The sequence below is a fragment of the Aphelocoma coerulescens genome, chromosome 4A (assembly GCF_041296385.1).
Source record: "Aphelocoma coerulescens isolate FSJ_1873_10779 chromosome 4A, UR_Acoe_1.0, whole genome shotgun sequence".
NCBI classification, from domain to species: Eukaryota; Metazoa; Chordata; class Aves; order Passeriformes; family Corvidae; genus Aphelocoma; species Aphelocoma coerulescens.
Window position 1 is genome coordinate 20,767,110 of NC_091018.1, and position 23,157 is coordinate 20,790,266.

Genomic DNA, 23,157 nt, shown 5'->3' on the forward strand with positions numbered 1-23,157 from the left:
CTTTTTCCCCCCTTTTCCCCCCGTTTTCCGGGCCGGGCCCGTCCCCGCGCGGGGGGATGAGCAGCGGGCTGGTGGACGCCGCGGTCTTGGCGCCGCTCAAACCCGTCACCATGTCCGGGGACCCCCACGAGGACACCCCGGTCTTCGAGGACATCAAAGCCCCTTCCCGGCCCCTGGAGACCCCCCCCGACCTGGCGCAGGTAAGCGTTGGGAAGGGGCCGCTTCCGCCCGCTCAGGTGCGCGGAGCCTCCCGAAAAACCCCTGGATTTGGGCTGAATTCTGCTTTGTTTTTCCCGTCGTTGCTGCGACACCTCCGTGGCTTTGTCGGCTCCCGCTTCCCCCTCCGCCGGCTTTCCTCCTGGGCGTGTTGGGTTTCGTTTGGGAGTTTTGGGTTGGGTTTTTTGCCTCCTGTCTGCCTTCAAAGCTCCTCGTCGTCCGTGTGGGCTTTGCTCCCACTCCAGGGTTCAATCCCTGGCCCCTGGGATTGGCAGGTGAGGGGTGTCCAGGGGCTCTCCCACTGGCAAGGACAGGACGTGGGCCCTGGGATTGCTGTGCCCGCGTGTGCCGGACGAGAAACGGGACCTTCTTTTCCATTTTATTTTATTCCCTGTATTTTTCCGCCACCACGGCGGGGAAGGAATGCTCCTCGAGATTCCCTGGCAGCATTCCCCCTAGATAAAGACCTGGATAAGTGGCTTTGGGATGTTCCTGCAGGCCCAGCCCTATCCTGGGCCCTGCTGCCCACCCCAGCCAGGGGGACGCGGCTCCGTGTCCCACCACAGAGCTTCCAGCCGCTCTTCCCTGTGGGAAGGAGGCTGAGGCAGGCCCGGCCCCACCCTGGAGCCGAGGTTTCCCCCTTTTCCCGCTCCGTGGGGCGCAGGGTGCCCGGGATAATGATTAACCCCGAGCCCCACGGCCCCAGCGCCATTTTGATCCGGACAGGAATGCTCCGGCCCCCGGCTCCAGGGACACGCAGGGACCCCCACCCCGGTTCTGCTCCGCCAGAGACCCCCGGGAGGGCACTGCCAGCAGGGCTGGCACCAGCCAGGGCTTGGGGCTGTGTGTCCACTGCCCCTTCCCTTGTCCCCATGTCACCAATGTTCCAAGGGCCATTTTGGGGCTCTGGCCCTCACAGGGAGGCGAAGGCCAGGTCTCCATCTCTGGATTTCCTGGAGATCTGGGATCCACAGGGGCTGTCAGCAGTGCTCACGGATGTGGGGTCAAACTGGGGACCATTCCTCCTTCCCCTGCGGGGGTTGGGGTTACCTGGATCAGAAGCGGGGTGGTGGCTCTTGGAAAGCTGGGGATTATCTCTGGGGCCTTCCCAGGGGGAAAAGCTGTCAGCTCCCTCCAAACCTCCCCAAAACGGGCTGGGGACACTGAGCTTGGCTTTTTTCCTTTTTCCATCTGGGTGGGATGAGGCAGCGGGGCCGTGACCAGTGGGGCAGTGTGGCCGTGGCCAGCCCTGAGCCACCTCTTGTCCCCCTCATGGGGACACCCGTGGCTGGAGACACCTTCCCCCCCATCCTTGCTGCTCTTCCAAGGGAAAGGGGGTTTGGTCTCACTTTGCTCCGAGGTGGTGGCAGCTGAGGGGTGGCCTTGGAGGTGTCAGCCCTTTGCCAGTGACCCTCCTGTGACCCTTTAGGGATCCTGGGACTGTGGGGCTGAGCAGATCCCACGGATCCCCAAACCCACCCAGGGAGCGGGACCATGAGTGGGACACCCCGAGAGCCCCGGGCTGGACCCCACATCCCCAGGGAGGAGTTTTCCATGCCCTGGCCCCTTTCTCCCAGCGGATTCCAGAGGCTGTGGCGCTGTGGGAGCCGTGGCTGGAGGGTGGAAAAGCTGGAAGGCCGCAGGGCTGGGAAGCCTTTGCTCCAGAGGGTTTTTATCAGTTTGACGAGGCTGGTGCCAAAGGCTGTGACCTGTCAGGCTCCAGCTCAGAGCAATTCCCGCTGCTCCGGCTGCCCGGGCTCGGGAAAAGGCAGGAGCAAATTATCCCCGTGGTTTCAAAGTGCCAGTGCCATATATCCCCCCAAAATTGCTTTTCAGGTGGAATCTCTTTGCTGTCAAAAATTTTACTGGATCTGCCTCAGGTAGAAACAGATCCTCTGTGGAATTTCCAGTCAGCTTTTCCCTTTCCTTGGCTTTTCCAACCACCCAGCCCCGAGTTAAAAAACCAGAGAAAAGAGGAGGGAAAAGGGCTTGTGAGAGGAAAGTTTTCCTTCCTGATTTGAGTCAGATCAGCCAGAAAAAGCATTTTCCTCTTGAAATCTCCAGAGGTTGATGCTGGAGGGAATAATAATAATAATAATAATAATAATAATAATAATAATAATAGTAGTAGTAGTAGTACCATCATCATAATCAAATGCCAATAATAATAATAATAATAAAAAAAAGCAAAAGCAAGGCACGTCCAGGGAAGTTTCAGGAGAGGAGGAGCCGATCCCTTTGTGTGGCTGTCGGGTTCCCTGGATGAGTGAGGAGCCTGTAGGATTTATCTATGCTCCCACCTGGCTGCCACAGCATTCCCGGGCACCTGGGGCTGGAGGAGCATCCCGGCATCACGCAGGGCCTGGAAGGACAGGGCAGGAATTGGCTCCTCCAGGCTTCCCTGAAGCTGTGGGCAGGTGGCTCTGAGGATCCTCGAGGATTTGGGAAGGCAATCCCTGTCTCCGTGGCTCCAGCCGGGAATTCTGGTGTTGGAGGTTGTTGAGAGAGCAAAGGAGCTGCTGGGAAGAGAGAGATGGACAAAGCCACAGCCTGGCCCTTGGTTTAACCCCTTCCTGCCTGTGCCAGGCCCCAGGGCAGTTGTGGTGGGGCTGGTGAGCTCCCAGTGGGGCTGAGGCTGCTGTGGGAAACAGGGAAGATCCTGCTGAGTGTGGAAAGGGATTTTCCTTGGGTGCAGGCTGAGGAACAGCAGCAAAGGGCTCCCTTTGTGTCCCCTGATTCTGATTCCTGCCCCACGGGCACTTCCTCACCTTGTCCTTGGCTCCCTCGGGCTGGCTGGGGGGCTCAGGAGGAATAAACACCTCCGGCACCTGGGAGGTGCCTGGACACATCGGATGGGATCAGGAAAGTGCCATTCCCAGAGCTTTTCCTGGCACTTCCCATCCTCAGTGCCGGGAATGGCCCTTCCCAGACCCTTCCAGCAGCGTGGAAGAACGGTGGGACAGGGTGGAAGTGCTGTGGTGCTCCTCTGTCTTCATCTTGGCAGGGATTTTGCTGCTGGATCACAGGAGAAGCCGGATTCAGCATTTTTAGGAATGCTCCGGCTTTCAGGAGCTGTTTCAGTCCTGCCCTGTCCCTGTGCCACGTCCTGCACCTCCTTTGGTGCCACATCCTCGTCGTGAACGTGGCTGTGGTGGCCTGAGGGTGGCTGTCCCTTGGAACAGGGATGGCTTTTCCTGCTCCTTGGTGCTCCAGCGCCTTGCACAGCCCAGCTGGAACCAGGGTGGTGGGTCCTGGTCAGGGCCAGGAGAGCCCTGCCTGCCATAAAAAACTCTCCTTTATTTATTAGGAGAGATGTTGGAGTGCCCGGCACAGCTCCCGGGGGATGATTCATTTCCTTGGGCTCCCAGGAGCTGCAGGCAGGGAATAAATTTGGCTTTTCTCCAGGGAAAGGGGAGATGGCAGCTTTGGAATTTTGCTCTGGACCTGGAATGAGATGCTGGGGGGAGAATCATGGATGTTCTGCCCTTGGGGATCCTCCTGGCTTTGGAGAAGGGTTCAGAAATTCCATGGAAGTGTGCAAAATCTGTTTCCAAAGGGTGCTGGCAGCCCGGGCAGGCTCCAGGGTGTGCAGGAATGGTGTGGGAGAGATGGGAAGTTAAATCCGGACAAGGAGGAATGGGCACAGCTGATCCCTCTGGCACGAGGATGGGTTTGGGAGCTGGTGGGGCTGAGCCTTGCATGAGGGATCTCCAGAGGGAGGGATCCTTCCCTCTGCTTTGCTTTGGGATCAGCTGATCTCGATGTTTTTGGGACCAGGCTGTGGATTTGCAAGTCTGATGGGCTTTGTGCCTGGCAGGTGTCTGCAGGGCCACAGGGAATTGGGGTAGATTCCCAGAAAGGATCCCTGTATCCCGCTAATTTTGCAGGAAGACCCTCAGGAGAATCCCCAGCCCACCCCTGTGTCAGGGGTTGGTCCCATGGCTGAGCGACTCCAGAGGCAGCAGGAAGCTTTGGATAAACCCAGTGAGCCAAAACCCGGGAAATTCGGGAGGTTCATCCTCAATATTCGTTACTTTATTTTTCTGGAGTTCCCCGGCTGGGTGCAGGAGGGAGTGAGGAGCGGGATGGAGGAGGAGCAGCGTGGAACAGCTCCCCGGAATCGCTCGGCCGAACTTTGAGCTGCGGAGCGCCGCGGCTTTGTGCCGCTGTGGGACAAAGGCTGATTGTTCTCCTGCGGGAAGTCTGGCTCGGGAAGGGGACAGGGATTCCAGGTGTGCCGTGCTCATCCTCCTCCCCGCCACCTGCCCTCCGCTGGGCTCAGCTGGAAAAGCGCCTGTGGCTCGGTGGTTTTTCCTTTTTGGGAACCTGCGGAATGCGGGGATGAGCGGGGCGCTCCGATCCGGCGCATTTCCCTTCATCGCTCCTCCCGAGCGGCGTGTGGGGAGCGAACCCCGCCGCCTGAACTCACTGCCCGGCCTTTGGGGAATGCATTTCTGGCTCGTGCATCACCGCCCGGGAGTTTTCCCCCTCTCAAACCTGTTCGGTCACCTCCCGGCGCTGTTTTGTTCTCCTTCCCTGCTCCACTGAGTTCTTTTATCCAACCCATCCACTGCAAATAATCGCACTTACGAGCGTCTTGTGAGCTCGATTGCAGTGTTTGCTTTCCTCGTGCTCCATTGGCGAATTCCCGGAGTCACAGGGTCCCGCCGGGCTCTGGGGATTGGAGAACTTGTGTTTACAATTCAGATGTTCTCAGAACTTGAGCTAGCATGAAAACCCTCCAAAAAAACCCCATGGGCTGTTTACCACATCAAAGAGCTTCTGCCCCGTTCGAGCTCGGCTTGAAACTCAAAGAAAGAATCTTTCACTGAGTTCAGAAATGCTGCGAGAATTCTTGGAAAATTATGGTTTTCTCAGTGTGGTGGGGAGGGACCTTCACGTTCCCACCCAGAGTAGGATTTGCGGCTATTAAAACGCATTTCAGGACCTCGCTGTTTGTAGGATTTTCAGTGCAAGCGGGAGAAGGGAATGGCAAGGAATTCACCCCGGTGTAGCTGCTGTGAAAACAAAGGTTTATCGCAAAGCCCGGCATCGTGTCCATCCCTTATCACATCCCTCACACCTGAGGCACTTTGTCTCATGGATCTGAACCCATCCTGGAGAGGCCAGAGGATGTGGCTGCTCTCCAGCCCATCCAGCCCGTGGGGTTTTTTTTGGTTGTGTATTTGTTTACCCCAAATATTTTAATGTTGTCTCTACAAAATCCTCATTTTGCTGCTCCTCAGGGATATTTCGGGGAGCTGAACTCGGGAATGGCTGGATATATTACAATTCCTCACAATGAGCAGGTTTGGTGTCCTCTGAACTGTGGAAAGGCCCCAGATTTGTTGGGAATACCAGAGTATCTCCCCAGCTGCTCATCCAAATCATTTCTGAACGTTTCGTTCTGGGCAGCTTCCAGCATTTGGGGGTTTGGTGGTTCTGCGGCGTGGGAGAAACTCAAATCCATTAATTGGGGTTTGTCATCCCCTCGGGGACCCCAGGAGTGTCCCAGTCCTTGTGTTTCCCAGGGCTGGCATTGCCCAGGCTCCCAAATGCTCCCACTGGAGCCTCTCCAGGGCTCGGAGCCTTCTCTGGGAGCTGTTATTTGCCATAATCAGCCTCCTTTAATAAACAGCAGCTGGGGATTCCTTTATACACAGGGCAAACGTGGAAGGCCCTGGATCTGGAGGAAACTCTGGATTTCTGCTCCCAGGCCAACACCAGGAGCACAGAGGCCGCTGCTCGTGGCAGGGCGGGGAACGAGGTGATGGTTAAGGTCCCTTCCAACCCAAACCATTCCATGATCCCATGAAATACTCAGGATGGGACACGTGGCTGTAGGAATGGGGGCTGCAGGAATGGATCTGCTCCAGCGTCCCCCTCGGTCGCTGTTTTGGCAGAATCTTCTCGGCCTGGGGAAGTTCAAGCTTGGAAGAAGAGTTGGCCCAGCCCAGCGTTCCCACCTGCCTCAGAGGTTTGTTTTGTGCTCCCAACTGCTCTGGGAGGAAGTTGGGGCCGCAGGGATGGTGGGATTTGCTGTCTGCATGTGAAACCTGACCTTGCCCGGGGTCTGCCCCGTGGTTTCCTGGGAAGAACAGGATTTTTGGCCTGTTTGGTGGGATCTGGATGCCAGGAGGGCTCCACAAGCCCCGGCAAGCAGCTGGTGACTCATTCCATTGTCAGTCCTTGGGAATGTGCTGCCTTGGAGAGGAGCGTGAGCTTCCACAGGGACTGAGGGAGGCAGAGTGAATCCCACCAGCTGGGGGGATCCCTGCGAGCTCCGAAGCCTCTCCCATGGCACGTTCAGGATTTAGGGCAGGGACGTGTGACTGGGGGAACTGGAAAGCTCAACGACAATCCTGGTGTCCTGTGGCCAGGAACAGGTGGATAAATTTGTCCAGGTCATCCTGGTGACATCCAAGAGTCAGGGAGAGGATGGCCTGGGATGGAGCTGGGTCCAGAAGGAGCAATGGAGCTGCAGGGAGGGCCCTGCTCCTGGCTGATGCCAAATCCAGCGCTGATTTGTGCCCGTGTAACCCAGGGTTCCTTGAGTCCTGCCGTGTTTTGGCTGGGGCTGGAGCAGCTCCAAGCCTCCCCATCTTCCAGGAGTTGAAATGATGTTAGATCATTCCCTTTCTCCCAAAAAACCATCCAAGGGGCTGTAGCAGCTCACACCAGGAGTCAGCCCAGCTCGGCCTCCAGAAGCTTTGATGGAAAACCTCCCCTTGCCTTTCAGGGGCTCTACCTCAGCCTTTGTTGAGCAGGAGCAGCTCAGAAATCATGGAGTGTGGATATCCTGGAAGCTGTGGAGGTCCAGCTCCCTTAAATCCTCATGTCCTCCCTCCCCACGCTTTGAGAGTTGTCCTCACACCGCGTTGGAGCAATGGGAGAGGGGAGAGGCCATCCCTGATTCCCCGCTTCCTTCCAGCTCCATCCGGTGCTGAGGCGGCTCTTGGTGGTTCTGCAGAAGTGGGATCAACCCCAAAAATGTGGATCAACGCCAATGCCAACATGGAACCTCCCACCCTCCCATCTGGAGAAGCTCCTTTGGTTTTCCTTTCCTGCTCCAGGCTCCGTGTCTCCAAGGTTTTGGTTTTTTTCAGTCCAATGATGGATTCAAACCTTTATTTTTGGCAAGGCTTCTGTTTGCTGCTGGAGCCTGGCTGTTCCCAGCTGCTCCTCTTCCAGCCCCTTGACCTTGGAGCTGGCTGAGGGTGTTTTCCCTGGCTCCCTTGGCCTTTGGGATTGTGGCATGATCCCGGTGATAAATACCTGAGCTGGATTGCCTCGGAGGGAGCCTTTATCAGCTGCCGGAGGGAAGGAACTGTGAGCACAGTCAGTGAGTCTGGGAATGGGGCTGCCTGGATGGAGATTCCCGGCCTCCCTGGCTGCTGGGAAGTTGTTATTGGCTCAGGGAGTTGCAACACAAGGGCAGGAAGGAGCACTGGGATAACCCTCAGGAGCTCCTGGGCCATCCATGGGCACAGACCTGGAGAAGGGAGGATCCATGTCCTGCTCCAGGAGCTGGAGAGCTCGGGGATGGACGCCTCTGCCAGGCTCCTCCATGGGCACGGGATTTCAGCATGGATCCCCACTTCCCAGGTGGCGAAAACTTGGGAATTTTAAACACCCCAACAGCCCTTGGGGACAGCTGTGACCCCAGGGGGCTGAGCACCCCCAGCACCCTCCATGTGCAGGGACAGTGAGGGGGTGGATTCTGCTCCCAAAAGGATTTGGGGTGTCCCCATCTCCCTGTGCTCCTGGGGGCATTTCACAGCAGGTAAAGGTGGCTTTGGGACACCCCCAGCACCCCAAACCCCCAGGTCTGGGCAGGATGGGGGACTCACACCCTTTATCCATGGCCTGGCAGGGAATTGCTGCAGGAAAAGGGGAAACTGTTGGGCTGGAAGATGTAAAGGTTGGATTTGATCACCTTAGAGATGTTTTCCAACCCAAATAATCCATGAATGCTTCGAGGGCAGCCCCTCACCCTGGAGTTGCTCTGAACCCCCAGGTCTGGGCAGGATGAGGAGCTCACATCCTTTATCTGTGGCCTGGCAGGGAATTGCTGCAGGGAAAGGGGAAATGTCTGGAGTGGATGATGTAAACCTTGGGCTTGATCACCTCAGAGGTCTTTCCCAACCCAAACAATCCATGAATGCTTCCCCTCATCCTGGAGTTGTTCTGAGCAAGCAGGAGAGCTCATCCAGGGCCTTCCTGGGCCCAGCACATTCCCACGGGAGCTCGGATTCCGTCCGGGATACGGCTTTGTTGTTTACGGCAGCCAAACGTTGGGCACTTGAAAGGAAGAGTCCCGGGGCTTTCTTTGCTAATCCCGTTTTACAGAGAGTTCCAGGAGACTTGAGGAACAAACAGAAAATAACGTCGATCCAGGTCGGTATCAAACCCAAATGATCAGAGGGACAAATATTTACCCAGGTCAATATTTAACCAGGAGACAATAAACGCTGATATTGAACCAAATCTGGATATAAATACAGGCTATTTATAAAGCGAGCCTGCACAGGGGCACTGCCAGGGCCGTGCCAGGGGGGTTGATTGATGATTATCCTGCCCATTGTTTGCTGATTCCCTTGGAGGCTGGAGTTTCGTGCAGGTGCACGGAGGAGAAAGAGCCCGGGCTGGGTTGTGGCACGACCGTTGTGCCACACCTGTGCTCCCGGGGTCCCTCGTGCCGGGGACAGGCCCCCCTTCCTGTTGGAGCCATGTCCGGCTGTTCCCCCATTCCCTGAACCCCCACCTCGGAACGGTTTGGGTTGGGAGGGCCATCAAAGCTCACCCAGGTCCAACCCCGACACCTCCCACTGTCCCAGGCTGGTCCAAGCCCCAGTGTCCAGCCTGGCCTTGGGCACTGCCAGGGATCCAGGGGCAGCCACAGCTGCTTTGGGCACCCTGTGCCAGGGCCTCACACCCTCCCAGGGAACAATTCCTGCCCAATCTCCCATCCAGCCCTGCCCTCTGGCACTGGGAAGCCATTCCCTGGGTCCTGTCCCTCCATGCCTTGTCCCCAGTCCCTCTGCAGCTCTCCTGGAGCCCCTTTAGGCCCTGCAAGGGGCTCTGAGCTCTCCCTGTGTCCTTCCCTTCTCCAGGTGAGCACCCCCAGCTCTCCCAGCTTGGCTCCAGAGCCCTTGGAGCAGCTCTGTGGCCTCCTCTGGATTTATTCCAGCAGTTCTGCATCCTCCTGATGTTGAACCCCGGGGCTGGATGCTCGTGGCTGCCCTGCCTGGACAGGAGTGACATTCCTCTTGCCCCCCTGTCCCCAAAGCTCTGTGCAGCAGTGGCAGCACCATAGTGGGGGCAGGAGCAGGCAGGAGCCTGGCATCCAGCCGAGAAGGAATCTCCCGTCTGGGAGCTGGAATGGGAGCTCTGGCCAGGCAGGAGGGAGCTCAGGGCTGATGAAACCCCCCCCGCCACCCCCCAGCCCCTCCCTGTGCCACCTTCAGAGCTCGTTGCCTGTTTAGCAAACACTGATTTCCCTCCTCGTGCCCTGGCGCTGCCCGGGCGCTGCCAACACCTGATGTTCCTCCGGCCGTTTGTCATTTATCACCTGCGGATTAGGAGGTGTTTAATCAGGGACAGCCACGTCCCGCCCCCGCCCCGCCAGCCCCAGCCCAGCTCTCCGTGCTCGTGGTTAATCCGGGTTTAGCTGGGGCCTGCCAAGAAATGTTTGTGTTGGACTCTGCTTGAATCGATCCCGAGATCGGGAGCTGATAACAGCTCCCCCGGCCTGGGACGGCTGATCCAGGGATAGAGGGCTCCCAGGCTGCTGCAGGATTTATGGGAACGGGCAGGGGTGGAGGGGCTCATGCCCACCCCTATAAGCCACTGGAGAATCCACTCTGGAGAGCTGGGGTGGCATTGCTCTCTTCATCGAGCCCCTGGTTCTACTGGGGCTGGGGGCTTCACATCCTCCAGCTCTCCCAGGGGCTGCTCCTGAGGTTATCCCATTCTCCAGGGAATTCTGGTCGCCACGTTTCGGTGTGCTGAGTGTAACACTGCTGGTCCAGTGACACAAACTGGTGTCCAGTGACACACACTGGTGTCCAGTGGCCTTACTGGAGTGGGCAAAGTGCTGGTTTGTGCCTTTTCCTTCTCATTTTTATTTTGGTTTCTTTTCCCTGGCAAGTTGAGGAGATGCTTCTCCAGGGTCAAACTCGCGTGACTTTGGGGGGAAATCCCGCTGGAATTCAGTGCTTTGGCTGTGCGAGAGGAGTTTCGTGTTGGCTTTCCCTTCCTGGCCACATAAAGATGGCTTCAAGTCAAAGAGAATGGGTTTGGATGGGATATTGGGAAGGAATTCCTGGCTGGGAGGGTGGGGAGGCCCTGGAAGAGGCTTCCCAGAGAAGCTGTGGCCGCCCCTGGATCCCTGGAAGTGTCCAAGGCCAGGTTGGATGGGGCTTGGAGACAGCCAGCAGAGCAGAGGCTTTGTTGGTCTCCTGTTGAGGTTCATCCCAAAATGAGGATCCAGCACCTGGAACACCCCTGCAGGCTTGGGATTACCTGGGGAAGAGCTTGGCTGGAGGACGCAGGAGCTTCTTCCAGTGGTTCTTCCAGTGATGGGACACAGCTTTCAACCCCAAACCCCAGGAGATTTCTTGTTTAAGCATCTCCTCGTGCTTCCATGGCCACGTGGAGCCCATGGATCTCCAGGGATGGCAGCTCTCAGCATTCCCAGCCTGCTGACATCCCTCCTCTGGGACCTCTGGTCTGTTGTGGCCTTTTGCAAGGAACATTCTCCATTTAGGTGCAATCCCAGGATATGAACACCTCAAAAAATGGGAAAACTCAGTCCACTGAGTTGGTTTTCCTGTTTTTCTGTGTGCCAGAGGGAAACCTGTGCTGGTTTTGAGCCCGTGCTGGTCTCAGTGACCATCCCAAACTGGGAGGGAACGGGAGGCTTTCCCAGGGTCCTGTTGGACTGGAGGAATGGGAGAGGTTTGGGTGAAACCGGGTGACTGTGGAGAAGAGGGACACACTGGAAGTGAGCAGGGGAAGGATGTGGAGTGAGGATGAGCCCACAGGAGGCTGGTAAATGCTGGTTTGGGATTTGGAGAAATCCCAGATCTCTTCCCCTCTGCTTGGTGCTGGAGGACGGTGGCCTGTCTGGAGCACTGACCTTGGAGAAAGGTCTGAGGGATGTGGGAAGAGCCCTCAGCCCTCTGTGGGAATCTGGGAGAGGTGGAGGCAGGAGAAGGGAGAGGTGCAGGACATTTGTGAGCACATTGTCACCTGTATGGGGGTGATAAAGGGGATTTAAGGTGCCGTGCCTCAGTTTCCTCGGGAGAGCTCTGTACTTCTCTGTACTGTTCCAGAGAGGGTTCCCTGTTCCTCCTCAGACAAGCTCCAACCCATGGTGGGCAACCACCAACCCATGGTGGGCAACCACCAGCTGCTTCCATGTCACGGGGTGTGGGGTGGGAGGAGACACCGGTGGCAGGGGGGACACCTGGAGGCCCCGGGGGGCTCTGGGAGGCTGTGGGAGACTGTGGGGGGTGCTGCCCTCCTTGGCCAGGGGTTTTTGAGGGGGGTCTTTGGGGTGGCCAAGCCGGGAAGGACACCCCACTAACCCAGCCCTGCCTCCTGCAGCTGCACCCCATGAGGATGGACCAGCGGATGCCACCGCTCATCCTGGAGGTGAGTGGCTTCCCTCGTTCCTTCCCCTGCATCCTCCTGCTCCCGTTGGTGACAGGAATCACGGAAGTCTCCAAGAGGTTGAGCTGGGACATTCCCCACTTCCCATTCCCACTTTCTCCCTCCATCCCCGCTGGCAGCCAGGACAGGTCCCTCTGTCTGTGCCAGTTCCCCGTGCCAGCGCATCACTGCCACCTCCATGGCTTGTGTGTCCCCACGGGCGGCATCCCAGCGGCTGTGACAGGAGCCAGGAGCGACAGCCAGGGCACCCGGGTGCTGGAGCGGCACTGGGTCACCTCAGCTGGGCTGATCCTGGGCTGAGGACTTTGTAGGATCATGGAACTGTTTAATTTGGAAAAGCCCTCTAAGATCATCCAGCCCAACCATTCCCCAGCACTGCCAAGGCCACCACTGGCCCCTGTCCCCAGGTGCCACGTCCAGAAGGCTGTTAAACCCCTCCAGGGATGGGGACTCCAGCCAGGCCTGGACAACCCTTTTTGGAGAAAATTTCCCCAGTATCCACCCTGAGCCTCCCCTGGCCCAGCCTGAGGCCGTTCCCTCTCCTCCTGTCCCTGTTCCCTGGGAGCAGAGCCCGACCCCCCCGGCTGCCCCCTCCTGTCAGGGACTTGTGCAGAGCCACAAGGTCCCCCCTGAGCCTCCTTTGCTCCAGCCTGAGCCCCTTTCCCAGCTCCCTCAGCCTCTGGATGTGGATGTGGCATTGGCTGGGAAGTGCTTTGGGGTCAGAGGTGCCAGCACCTGGCCGGGCAGTGTTTTCCAGGTGTTTCTGGGCCACAAACAAAAACTTCCCATTTCTCCCAGTGGGAAGGACAATGGTGCTTGGGATTCCTGCACAACTGTGGCGTAGTGGAGAATTCCATGGGGTGGAACTGTTGTTGTCCGGGTCCTGCACACACACACAGAGCAGTGGGGCAGGGCTGGTGTCCCTCACCACCCCTTTCTCCAGGAGCCTGAAGGGGAATTACTGTGGTTTTTTAATGGAAAAACTGGGAAAAGGCTGTGCTCTGCAGGGAGGGGTGGTCATGGAGGGAGGGAGGTTGGGTGACACCAAACACGGCACAGGCAGAGGATAGGGGGTCTCCAGCTTTGGGATCTGAAATTCGGGCCCTGCAGGGAACCCTTTAGTTTGGAAAGGCCCTCTGAGCTCCACACCTCTCCACGTTTATATTCCTGCCTGCTCCCTGCGGCAGAAGGACCTTCCCTTGGGAACTGGAGGTGAGAAAGTGAAATGCCCGAGATAAGGGAAGTGTGGAAGGAAAAGGCACCCAGCACCTTGCCCTGCCCCTGCTCCTGCCAAGTGGGGCCGGTCATTGCTCAGGAATGTGCGGCATCCCGAGGCGCCCGGGGTGAGCTGATTCCCAAGGGAACCCGGCCTGTGCCAGCCTGGGTGCCAGGAGCGCCCAGGGCTCGGCTCCAAGGCTTTGGTTCTCCTGAGGGAGGGAACTCTCGCTGAGCAGCACGGAGAGCAGGGAGGCAATCGGGGTTGGAGCTCTCCATGAGGATGGAATGGAGATGAGGGGACCCAGGTCCTTTCCCTGCCTCCTGCTGATGCCTCAGGGTAAAGAAGGAGGGAAGGCACCAGGGCCAGGGGCCAGGGAACGGCTGGAGCTGTGCCAGGGGGGGTTTAGGTTGGATAGCAGGAAAGGTGCTTCCCCCCGAGGGTGCTGGGCACTGCCCAGGCTCCCCAGGGAATGGGCACGGCCCCGAGGCTGCCAGAGCTCCAGAAGCTCTGCCAGGGATGCCCAGGGTGGGGTTGTTGGGGTGTCTGTGCAGGACCAGGGGCTGGCCTGGATGATCCCTGTGGGTCCCTTCCAACTTGGGATGTTCTGTGACTCCATGAGTAGCTTTGGGCTCAGCCTGAGCGAGGGTTCCCTGTCCAGAGGAGCTGCTTGAGCTTTCTTTAACCAGGACAGCAACTTCCAGGACCTCCACGTTCAACAAGAACAGACAAGTCACAGTTGGACTCGATGACCTTCGAGGTCTTTTCCAAGCACAGCAATTCCCTGATTCCATAGGGCTCCCAGCACGGTGTGTACACACACCAGTCCCAGCATGGCCCTTCCCAGCCCGGCTCCCTGAGCTCCTTCCCGAGTGGCACAGGGTGGATTTGTGGCTGTCTCCGTGCCTGGGTGTCAGCCAGCTCAGCCATGTGTTGCCAGCACGGCTCCCAGAGGTGCAAAGGCTCTTTGAACGAGCTGGAAGCTCCGTGATCCTTTCCCTGGAAAGGGCGAGGAAATCTCTTGGCTCCCACCCAGCTTTGTTAAGAGCCCTGAGGTGGCAGCAGGGCTGACTTTGGCCCATGGCACTCTGGTGACACGGTTCAGGGCTGGAAACCTCGGCTCAGGGCGTGGGCTGAGCTCGGCTCCTGCTCCTGGAGTGCGCTCTGGGCTCTGCCAGGGAAACCTGGTGGTTTTCCAGCTGCTCTCCATTGGAACGAGGCTCCGAGGGCTTCGACACTTGGAGAACCACGTAATTAAGGGCTGGAGCTCTGCACAAGAGCATCAGTGCTGGGATCTGCCACCACAACGAGCAGAACCTGAGTCACCCAGTGCCAGCAGATGAATTTCCTCAAGGATTTCTCCATCGGGTTGCTGGATTGTTGGGCCTGGATCCAGTGGGATGCCACAGCAGGCGGGAACCAGGAGGGGAAGGAACCGGAGCCAGAGGTTCTGGTAGCTTGAAGGAGCCAGGCTTGTAAAAACAGCTCTGTAAAACCAAAACTAACCCAAAGGTTAGGCCAGGGCTGAGTCACTGCCCAGGTGAGGCAGGAAGGCAGGAACTGTTCCCATTTTAGGCTCAGAACCCACTGAGTAAGTGGCAACACCACTTGGATTTCTAGGCCCAAATTATTCCCAATTAATTAAAGATATTGTCCTAGAATTCCTCAGTTCATTAAAGAGACTGGCCCAGAATAAAACACTCCTCAGGCTGCTGAGTTTAAAGGAGACCAGAGCCAGCGTGTCCAAGGTGGGCTGCAGATCCAACCTGAGGTGTGATCCTGGCTGGATTCATCCCATTCCCAGTGCTTGTGTGGCCAAAGCTTTGTAGCCAAAGCTTGCTTCCCCTTTATCAGGTGTGATTTGTGTCCTACCTGCATCCTCTCCCTGGCTGCCCACTGTTATCAGGGAGATAGGGAGGGGGGAAGTGGGGCAGAGGCTGCTGATTCAGCCCTGGGGAGTCTGGCTGAGTCAGACCCGGAGCTAAATCACCTCAGCTCGGCTTCCTGGGCCGTTCCTGCTGCTCCCTCCATTTCCTGCTTGCTCAAATCCCCGCTGGACGTTGGCCTCCCCCCACTGGGTGTCAAGGTCACCTTTCCCAGCTCCCATGTCCGTGTTTTTGCCACAGGCACGCTCGGAGATGGACAAGTACCTGTCCAGCGAGGTGCCGCCCATGCCGATGCTCCCGGACAAGAAGTACCGCCGGGAGAGCGCCTCGGTGGTGGACGAGTTCTTCTCCACGGAGAAGCCCAGCTCCACGCCCTACAGCGTGAACATCAACGTCATCCTGCCGGACACCACCCACCTGCGCACGGGGCTCTACCGGCCCCCCAAATCCATGGCCCCCTTCCCTCAGATCAAAACCGAGCCCGGCACCGGCTTCTCCCAGCCCTGCTCGTCCGCCTCCGGCCCCACGCAGACGCTGCCCGACTTCACCAGCGTGTTCAGCATGCCTCAGTCGGTGGCGGTCAACAACATCTTCATCAAGCAGGAGATGCCCACGGAGATCCCATTATCCGCGCACCCGCAGCAGTCCCAGCTCTTCCAGCTGCCCCTGGGCGGTGCCGGCGCCGACATTCCCACCCTGGTGTCCTCCTCCAGCAGCAGCACCACGGCCATCAGCTGCCTCAGCGGGGTCACCATGTCCACGGGCTCCATGGCCAGCGTGGCCCACAGACCTGTGCAGCCAGCAGGGCCCCTCAAGCAGTACCCGCACGTGGCCCAGGGACAGGGAAGCTTCGGGAACATCCCCGGGCAGTTCTACCCCGCCCCAGGGGTGACTCTGCCCCCCTCGCCCCCCAACTCGCAGCCCGGCAGCCCCGAGAACCAACCCGAGCTCATCAACACCATCTCTCCCCCGCCGTCCTACGAGGCCACTTTTGGACTGAAGCTGGTCCAGTCATCCCAGATCCCCCCCGTCCCCAACGGCATCGGGGGCCTCTCCCAGGGGCACATCGTGATGCAGCCCCCCAAGTACAACCGGCGCAACAACCCCGAGCTGGAGAAGAGGAGGATCCACCACTGTGACTACCCAGGTGTGCTCATTGTGGGCTCTGGGGGGCTCTTGGCACCCCGAGGGTGGGTGGGGGTGTCCAGGGAGGATAATATGAGATCCCTTTTGGAATGGAGCTGTGGATGGAGCCCCAGGGAAGTGGGAGGGAGTAGAAGAGGTTGATCCCACCAGCATGGTGCGGTTCCTGTTTTGTCCCCTTCCCTCTCCCTTTACACTCTGGCAAAAGCAACTCAGAGAGGCAGAGAGCTCCTGCAAGGCCAGGGATGCTCCTGGGAATCTGCTCCTGGGAATCTGCTCCTGGGAATCTGCTCCTGGGAATCTGCACATGGGAATCTGCACATGGGAATCTACTCCTGGCAACCTGCTCCTGGGAATCTGCTCCTGGGAATCTGCTCCTGGGCTGCTGCTTCACTCTGGTCTCTCCCAACCCCAAGCAGCCACGTGAAGCCCCTCTGCCATTCCCACTGACCCTTCCTTTCCCTCTCTCTCACAGCGGGTGGAAAACCAGCAGGGAATTCCCCCAAGGAGAGCCGATGGACTCTCTCTGTAGCCCCAGCTCTGATCTTCCAAAGGCAATGAGCTGAATGTCCCGGTGTTGTCCTGCCGTGGCTCCGTGGCTGCATCAGGAGCTGTGGAAGGGCAGCCATGGAATAGTTTGGGTTGGAGGGGACATTTAAAGGCCATGTCATGCCACCTCCTGCCATGGGCAGGGACATCTTCCACTATCCCAGGTTGATCCAAGCCCTCAAGCTGGGGATCAGCCCAGAGATGCTCTGGCTGCCCCTGGATCCCTGGAAGTCTCCCAGGCTGGGCTGGATGGGGCTTGGAGCACCCTGGGATAGTGGAAGGTGTCCCTGCTGTGATGGGAGGTGGCACTGGGTGATCTTGCCTTCCAAGCCAAACCATCTGGGATTCCATGACACACATCAGGGAAGCAAATCCCACTGAGAGATCCCAGTGAGAGCAGTCTGAGGGCTTGGAAATTGCCGCTCCTGGAGCCAGGACACACCTCCCACTTCCTGGGCTGATCCCCAGTGCTGACCAGTTGTGGATTAGCAAACAGTTTTCCCATGGGGGTGTGTGAATGAGGAAAGTCACTTCCTAACTGCCTCCTGTGAGATTTATGGGCTCTTTCCATGGCATGGGAGTGGCTGGAGGTCAGCCCAGAGGCTCTGCCTGCTCCAGGTCCTGTCTCCAGCCATGGTCCCAGGAGGGGAAAAGCAGCTCCTGCCCATCCTGAGCAGGACAGGCCCTGTCCTGCTGATCCTGGGCAAGAAGCTCCTCTGGGCTGGGTGGAAACGCTGGGATGAAAAATGTCCCCGTGCTGCTTGTGCAGGTCATAAAAATTCAAATTCGTATTTGAATGTCCTCATCAAAACACAAAGCAGCAGGGCCAGAAAGGGCAGCAGAGGCTTCCTTAAGCTTTGTCCAACTGAAACCTGGGAGCAAATAAACCCGACTTGTTTTGAGACACCTGCTGCTGGAACTTTTCTCCAGCCCTGGTGTTTCTGTTAAACCCTGTTTTTGATTAAACCTGTTCTTGCTGATCTTGTGAAAACACTTGTCCCTGGCTCTGTTCTGGCACCTGGAAGCCAAGCTGTGACTGTCCCTGGCTCTTTCCTCCTTCCTGGAACATTTGTACCACGTCTGCTGGGCTGGGGCTGTTACAAAACCCAGCCTTGCAAAGTGATATCGGCTGTGACTGGAATCCAGGGAGACAAAGGGCAGCACAAAACCAGAAATGGGGGGGGGAATCGAGGGTTTTCATCCTGCTGGTGGAAAAAGGGGTTTGAACCTCTGTGCTTGATCCTTCCCCCGCTAATTCCCAACACAATTCCCATGGGTGGCAGGAGAAGGTGTTCGAGTCTGTCTGCCTCAGAGCAAAGGCTCTTTAGTTAATACTGAGCCCAAGCCAGGCTTATTTGCATGGCCCAGCTCTGTCCCTCACCTCAAACACCAGGGTTTGTTTGAGCAAGGGCCCCTTTCTCACAGGGAAATGGTGGTTTTTTTTCTGTCCTTGCAGGTTGCTTGAAGGTTTACACCAAGAGCTCCCACCTGAAGGCACATCAGAGGACTCACACAGGTAAGAGCAGCTCCAGGAAATGCTGCCAGCCTCAGGTACCAGACCCCCCCAAAAGGGAGAGATGGGATATTGGGAAGGAATTCCTGGCTGGGAGGGGGGGCAGGCCCTGGAAGAGGTTTCCCAGAGCAGCTGTGGCCACCCCTGGATCCCTGGAAGTGTCCAAGGCCAGGCTGGACATTGGGGCTGGGAGCAGCCTGGGACAGTGGGAGTTACCGTGGTGTGAGATGAGCTTTAAGGTCCCTCCCAACCTGACTTGTTCCTTGATTCTGTGCTTTTCTGTCACTCTGAGTTCTTCCCTTGAGATGTCCCAAATCCGACCTGGGGCTGATCCTGCTGACCCTCCAGGAGGGTTGCAGAAGGCCTGTGTTGCACATTTGGGACCTCTGAGGAGACCGGGGCATCTCTTTTGTGTCAGACCTCCCGAGGAGAGGGGGAAATCCCTCGTGTCTCCTTGGGCACCACTCCCTCCAAACCCACCCAGAGAAGGGCTCCCAATCTGTGCAGGGCTGGGCTGTGCCCTCATTCCCGAGGGTGCCATGGTGCAAACAGGGACCCCAGCACGGAGCAGCTCCTGCACAGCTCCCCTGGGCCGATCCCAGCTCCGTGACACTCGTGCGTTCAAGCCCCAGCGCCCTCATTAAGGCATTTATTATACCTGAAACCTTATCAGATCCCCAGGTAGTCCAGGAACCATCAGTGCCCTCATAAATCTCTTTTATAGGAGGGCTGATCTTTACTGAGAGCAATTAAGCCGGGCCCAGAGTTCACTTCTCTTTTTTATGAACAACGACCAAACCCTGCTCTGCGGCTGGGAATTGGTTCTTGCTCTTGGCTCCGTTCCTTCCTCCCCTTATCAGCCCTTCAAACAAAGAATTTCGCTTTGCGGGTGAGCCACGATGTTTTTTTGGCAGGGGCTGGGGAGGAGGGGGCTGGAAAAGAGCACGGAAGGGGTGGAAGAAAGGAACAGGAAGGATGTTGTCCCAGAGCTGGATGCCGATAGGGATTTATCACAGTCTGGAATCGGGGCTTTAAAATTAAATTAAACATCTCTTGTCCCTTCTGGTTGGGAGCACAGGGTTTAGCTCCGTGCCCAGGACGTGATCCATGAGTTGGGCACCTCCTTACCCATCACATATAAAGATGTACCCAGGAAAACTTGAGTGGGTTTGAAATCCAGTAAAACTCAGTGGTTTTTCCAAGTTTCCCAGTGATCAGGGAGGAAATCCAAGTGGCTTTGCCTTCTTCCCTTCCCCTCCTGTGAGAGGGAAGGGCGGAGAGGTGAGGGAGGATGTCAGCTGAGGGGTCAGGAGAACTGGTGGTGGTGTGGGATGAGCAAAAAGCAGGGAATCCAATCCAGAGCCGTCCTACAACCCAGGCCCGGGGTCTCTGCATCCAATGTTTTTAAGCCTCATGTTTTGCTTTGCCTCACTGAGCTCATCACCAGAGCTGCAAGAGCAAGGACTCACCCCAAATCCTGCCTCAGCTCCATCACCCAAAGGGTTAAAAATGTCCCTTCTCCCATTCCCTGCCTGAGAAATCCATGATCTGGGAGCTCTTTCCCTGTGGTTTCCCGTTGCCAGGGGCCGGGTGTTTTCCTCTCCTGGAGCCACCATTCATTTCCTGGGTGCCATTGTGAGATTAAATATAAACCCCTGGGGCCGGGAATGCCACCTTGGATCCTTTGTTTGAGCCCGCCCTGCCGTGCTGTCCTGGGAGAGACAGCCAGCTCCCGGGACAATGGAAAACCTGGGACAATGGGAAACCTTGGGCTTCTGTCCTGGAGATCAACCTGGCATTGTTTGGGAGCAAAGGGCCTTGGTGGGGTTGACCCAGCCAGGTGACCTGGAGGGGACAAGGCTGCAAGGGGCAAATCCTGCCTTCGGGAATATCCTGCTTTGGGGAAATTCTGCCTTTGGGCAAACCCCACCTTTGTCTTGGCATGTCCCAAGTCCCGTAAAACCCCCACCAAGTCCTTGCAAATCCTCTGCAAGTGCTGTGTTTACCCGAGCCATAAAAACACCCCTCTGTTTCCCACGGAGCAGTGCCCGGGGTTTTTGGAGGAGCAGGATGTGCTCGTGCTGCTCTGCCTCCTCCAGGTTCACACATCCATGGTTTTGTGCTTTTCCCGCTCTGGGCAAAGCACTGGAGATCTTGCTGTGGCTGATTTCACTTCCCTGACCGAACGTGGCATTCCCAGCCCTGCAATTATCCAAGGCCGGGTTGGATAGGACTTGGATCTAGTGGAAGGTGGAACCCGGTCTAGTGGAACCTGGCCTGGGGAAGATGGGCTTTAAGGTCCCTTCCAAGACAAGGCATTCCAGGATTCCCTGGTTCTGCAGAGCAGCCTGTGGGAGGAAGGGCTCCTTGGGAAGCAGGGAGAGGAAGGAATCCCTGTAAACTGATGTCGTCCCTGGAAGTTGGTGTAGGAATCCCTGGAAGTTGGTGGAACCTGGTCTGGGCAGGGTGGAACGTGAAGGGCTTTAAGGTCCCTTCCAAGCTGAGCTGTTCCAGGATTCCCTGGTTCCATGGAGCAGCCTGGGAGAGGAAGGGCTCCCTGGGCAGCATGGGGAGGAAGGAATCCCTGGAAGTCAGTGTAGGAATCCCTGGAAGTCGGTGTAGGAACCCCTGGATGTCAGTGCAATATGACAGGCTTCCCAGTCAAGGCATTCCAGGATTCCCTGGATCTGCAGAGCAGCCTGTGGGAGGAAGAGCTCCCTGCAAGCATGGGGAGGTGTCCCTGGAAGCACGGGCAGGAAGGAATCCCTGGAAGCACGGCAGGGCAGGGCACACATGCCTGTGCACGCGTGCTGCGTGCGGACGTGCGCTCCCGCCGCGCCGCTGCGCCCGGCAATTGGCCCGGGAAAGGGTAAATATTTGAGGTCGGGAATGTCAGCACATTCCCTGAACTCTGCCTGCTTGTTCAGGCTGTTAAGAGCAGCACTAATATTTGAGAGCACCACGCCCTGCGTGGGGACAGGGCCGCAGCCAGGGTTCAGCCCCGCGGCCCCGCTGGAAGCGGCCGCGGGCTTTTCCGGCCCAGTTCCCAGCTGGCTGGGAAGGTGCCCGGTTGAATGGATTTGGGTTGGGAATGGGTGTGTTTGGGAGGGAGGGGGAGAGGGCACGGGGATGACATCACCTGAACACTCTGAGGGAAACACAATGCGTTGTGTACAGAGCTGCTGGCGGGGAACTTGGAGGTGTGGAGCGTTAGGTCACGGAATCCTGGAGTGGTTTGGCTTGGGAGGGGTCTTTAAAGGCTGTCTGATCCTTTAGGGACGCCTTCCACCAGACCAGGTTGCTCCAAACCCCATCCAACCTGGCCTTGAGCACTTCCAGGGTTGGGACAGCTGCCAACATTGGATGGAGGTTTCAAAAAAATTTAGATTTTCCGGACTGAAATTTAGATTTAGAGCCCTTATCTTCCTCCTGGCGCCTCCCACCACCCCCACCTTCCTTAGGAATTTTCGGCTTTTTATTAAAAAAAAACCTAATTCAGAAGTTGTTTTTAGCCAGAAATGCTCCAAAATCCCACAGGAACTCGGAGATTACTGGAAGGCAAAGCGGGAGGGGGTGGAGAGGGACGAGACCTGGGTGGTGCAGCTCCGTCTGTGGTGCCTCGGTGGCTCTGGGCTGAGCGCTCCGGGGAGCCCTGGCAGTGCCAAGGAAGTTGGGAGTGTCCCAGAGGCTGGGGGGCGTTTTTGGGAGGCTGGGCACACGTGTGACCTGTGGCTGTCCCCTGGCCAGGCGAGAAGCCCTACAAGTGCACGTGGGAAGGCTGTGACTGGCGCTTCGCCCGCTCGGACGAGCTCACCCGGCACTACCGCAAGCACACGGGGGCCAAGCCCTTCAAGTGCCTGGCCTGCGGCCGCTGCTTCTCCCGCTCCGACCACCTGGCCCTGCACATGAAGAGGCACCAGAATTAGGAGCCGCCTCCCTTCCCACTTCTCCGAGAGCAGCTCAAACTCTTCCCGTCTCCCAGGGAAGAACCTGTACATAGGAATGACCCCGCGCCGCGATCAACCGAGGCGGCAGGAGAGCCCCTGCCAGCCTGGCCCCGACTCTGTCTGGTTTCACAAGAGACTGAAACCCACCCAGCTCATTTCAAACGAGCCCTGATTGCAGACTGATCTCCTGACGAGCCTCCTGGTGGCACCGGGCCGACGGAGCCAGGATTCCCAAGGGCTTTCTTCCAGCAGTTCTGCTATTTATTTGTCACTCAGGAGCGACTTCGTGTCTCAAGGCCTTTCGGGATGGTTTTTGCCCCTTTGGTGAGGTCCAGGAGGATGTGACAGCTTGGCTGTGACAGGTCTCACTTGGACCCTCTTGGGCAGTCCCATGGCATGGCCATGGATGTGGCACCGGTGCCATGGTGTAACCATGGATGTGACCCCTGTCCTATGGTGTGACCACGGATGTGACACCGTGTCCCTCGGTGTAACCATGGATGTGACCCTGTCCCATGGTGTAACCATGGATGTGACACCACGTCCCTCAGTGTAACCATGGATGTGACACCTGTCCTATGGTGTGACCACGGATGTGACCCCTGTCCCTCGGTGTAACCATGGATGTGACCCTGTCCCTTGGTGTAACCATGGATGTGACACCTGTCCTATGGTGTGACCACGGATGTGACCCCTGTCCCTTGGTGTAACCATGGATGTGACCCTGTCCCTTGGTGTAACCATGGATGTGACACCACGTCCCTCAGTGTAACCATGGATGTGACCCCTGTCCCTTGGTGTGACCATGGATGTGGCACCGGTGCCGTGACAGAACAGGAGCCGTGCCCAGGGCTCTTGGGGGTGACAATCCCAGTCTCTGTGGGGGCATAGAAGAACAGACCTGTGACAAACTCACCCTTCAAACAAGGGACAGCACAAAAGCAGGTGACAAAAGCATCACCTGTGTCCCACTGAGCCCATTCCTGGCAGCCACCTCACGCGGGACTGCCA

General features: G+C 57.6%; 1 protein-coding gene across 1 annotated transcript; it reads left to right on the forward strand.

The window, feature by feature from the left end:
* On the forward strand, positions 1-22,773 carry LOC138110253 (Krueppel-like factor 5). Its single transcript, XM_069014960.1, has 5 exons — positions 1-200; positions 11,827-11,874; positions 15,235-16,141; positions 18,143-18,202; positions 21,947-22,773. The coding sequence occupies exons 1-5, from the start codon at positions 57-59 to the stop codon at positions 22,123-22,125; spliced, it is 1,338 nt and encodes a 445-aa protein (XP_068871061.1). The 5' UTR covers positions 1-56; the 3' UTR covers positions 22,126-22,773.
* Positions 22,774-23,157: the final 384 nt, after the last annotated feature.

Excerpts from the sequence above, each read along its gene's own strand:
- LOC138110253 (XM_069014960.1), top strand. The coding sequence starts at position 57 with ATGAGCAGCGGGCTGGTGGACGCCGCGGTCTTGGCGCCGCTCAAACCC. Across the intron at positions 201-11,826 it reads CCCCCCCCGACCTGGCGCAG|CTGCACCCCATGAGGATGGA; the intron begins GTAAGCGTTGGG and ends TGCCTCCTGCAG. Across the intron at positions 16,142-18,142 it reads CCACCACTGTGACTACCCAG|GTTGCTTGAAGGTTTACACC; the intron begins GTGTGCTCATTG and ends CTGTCCTTGCAG.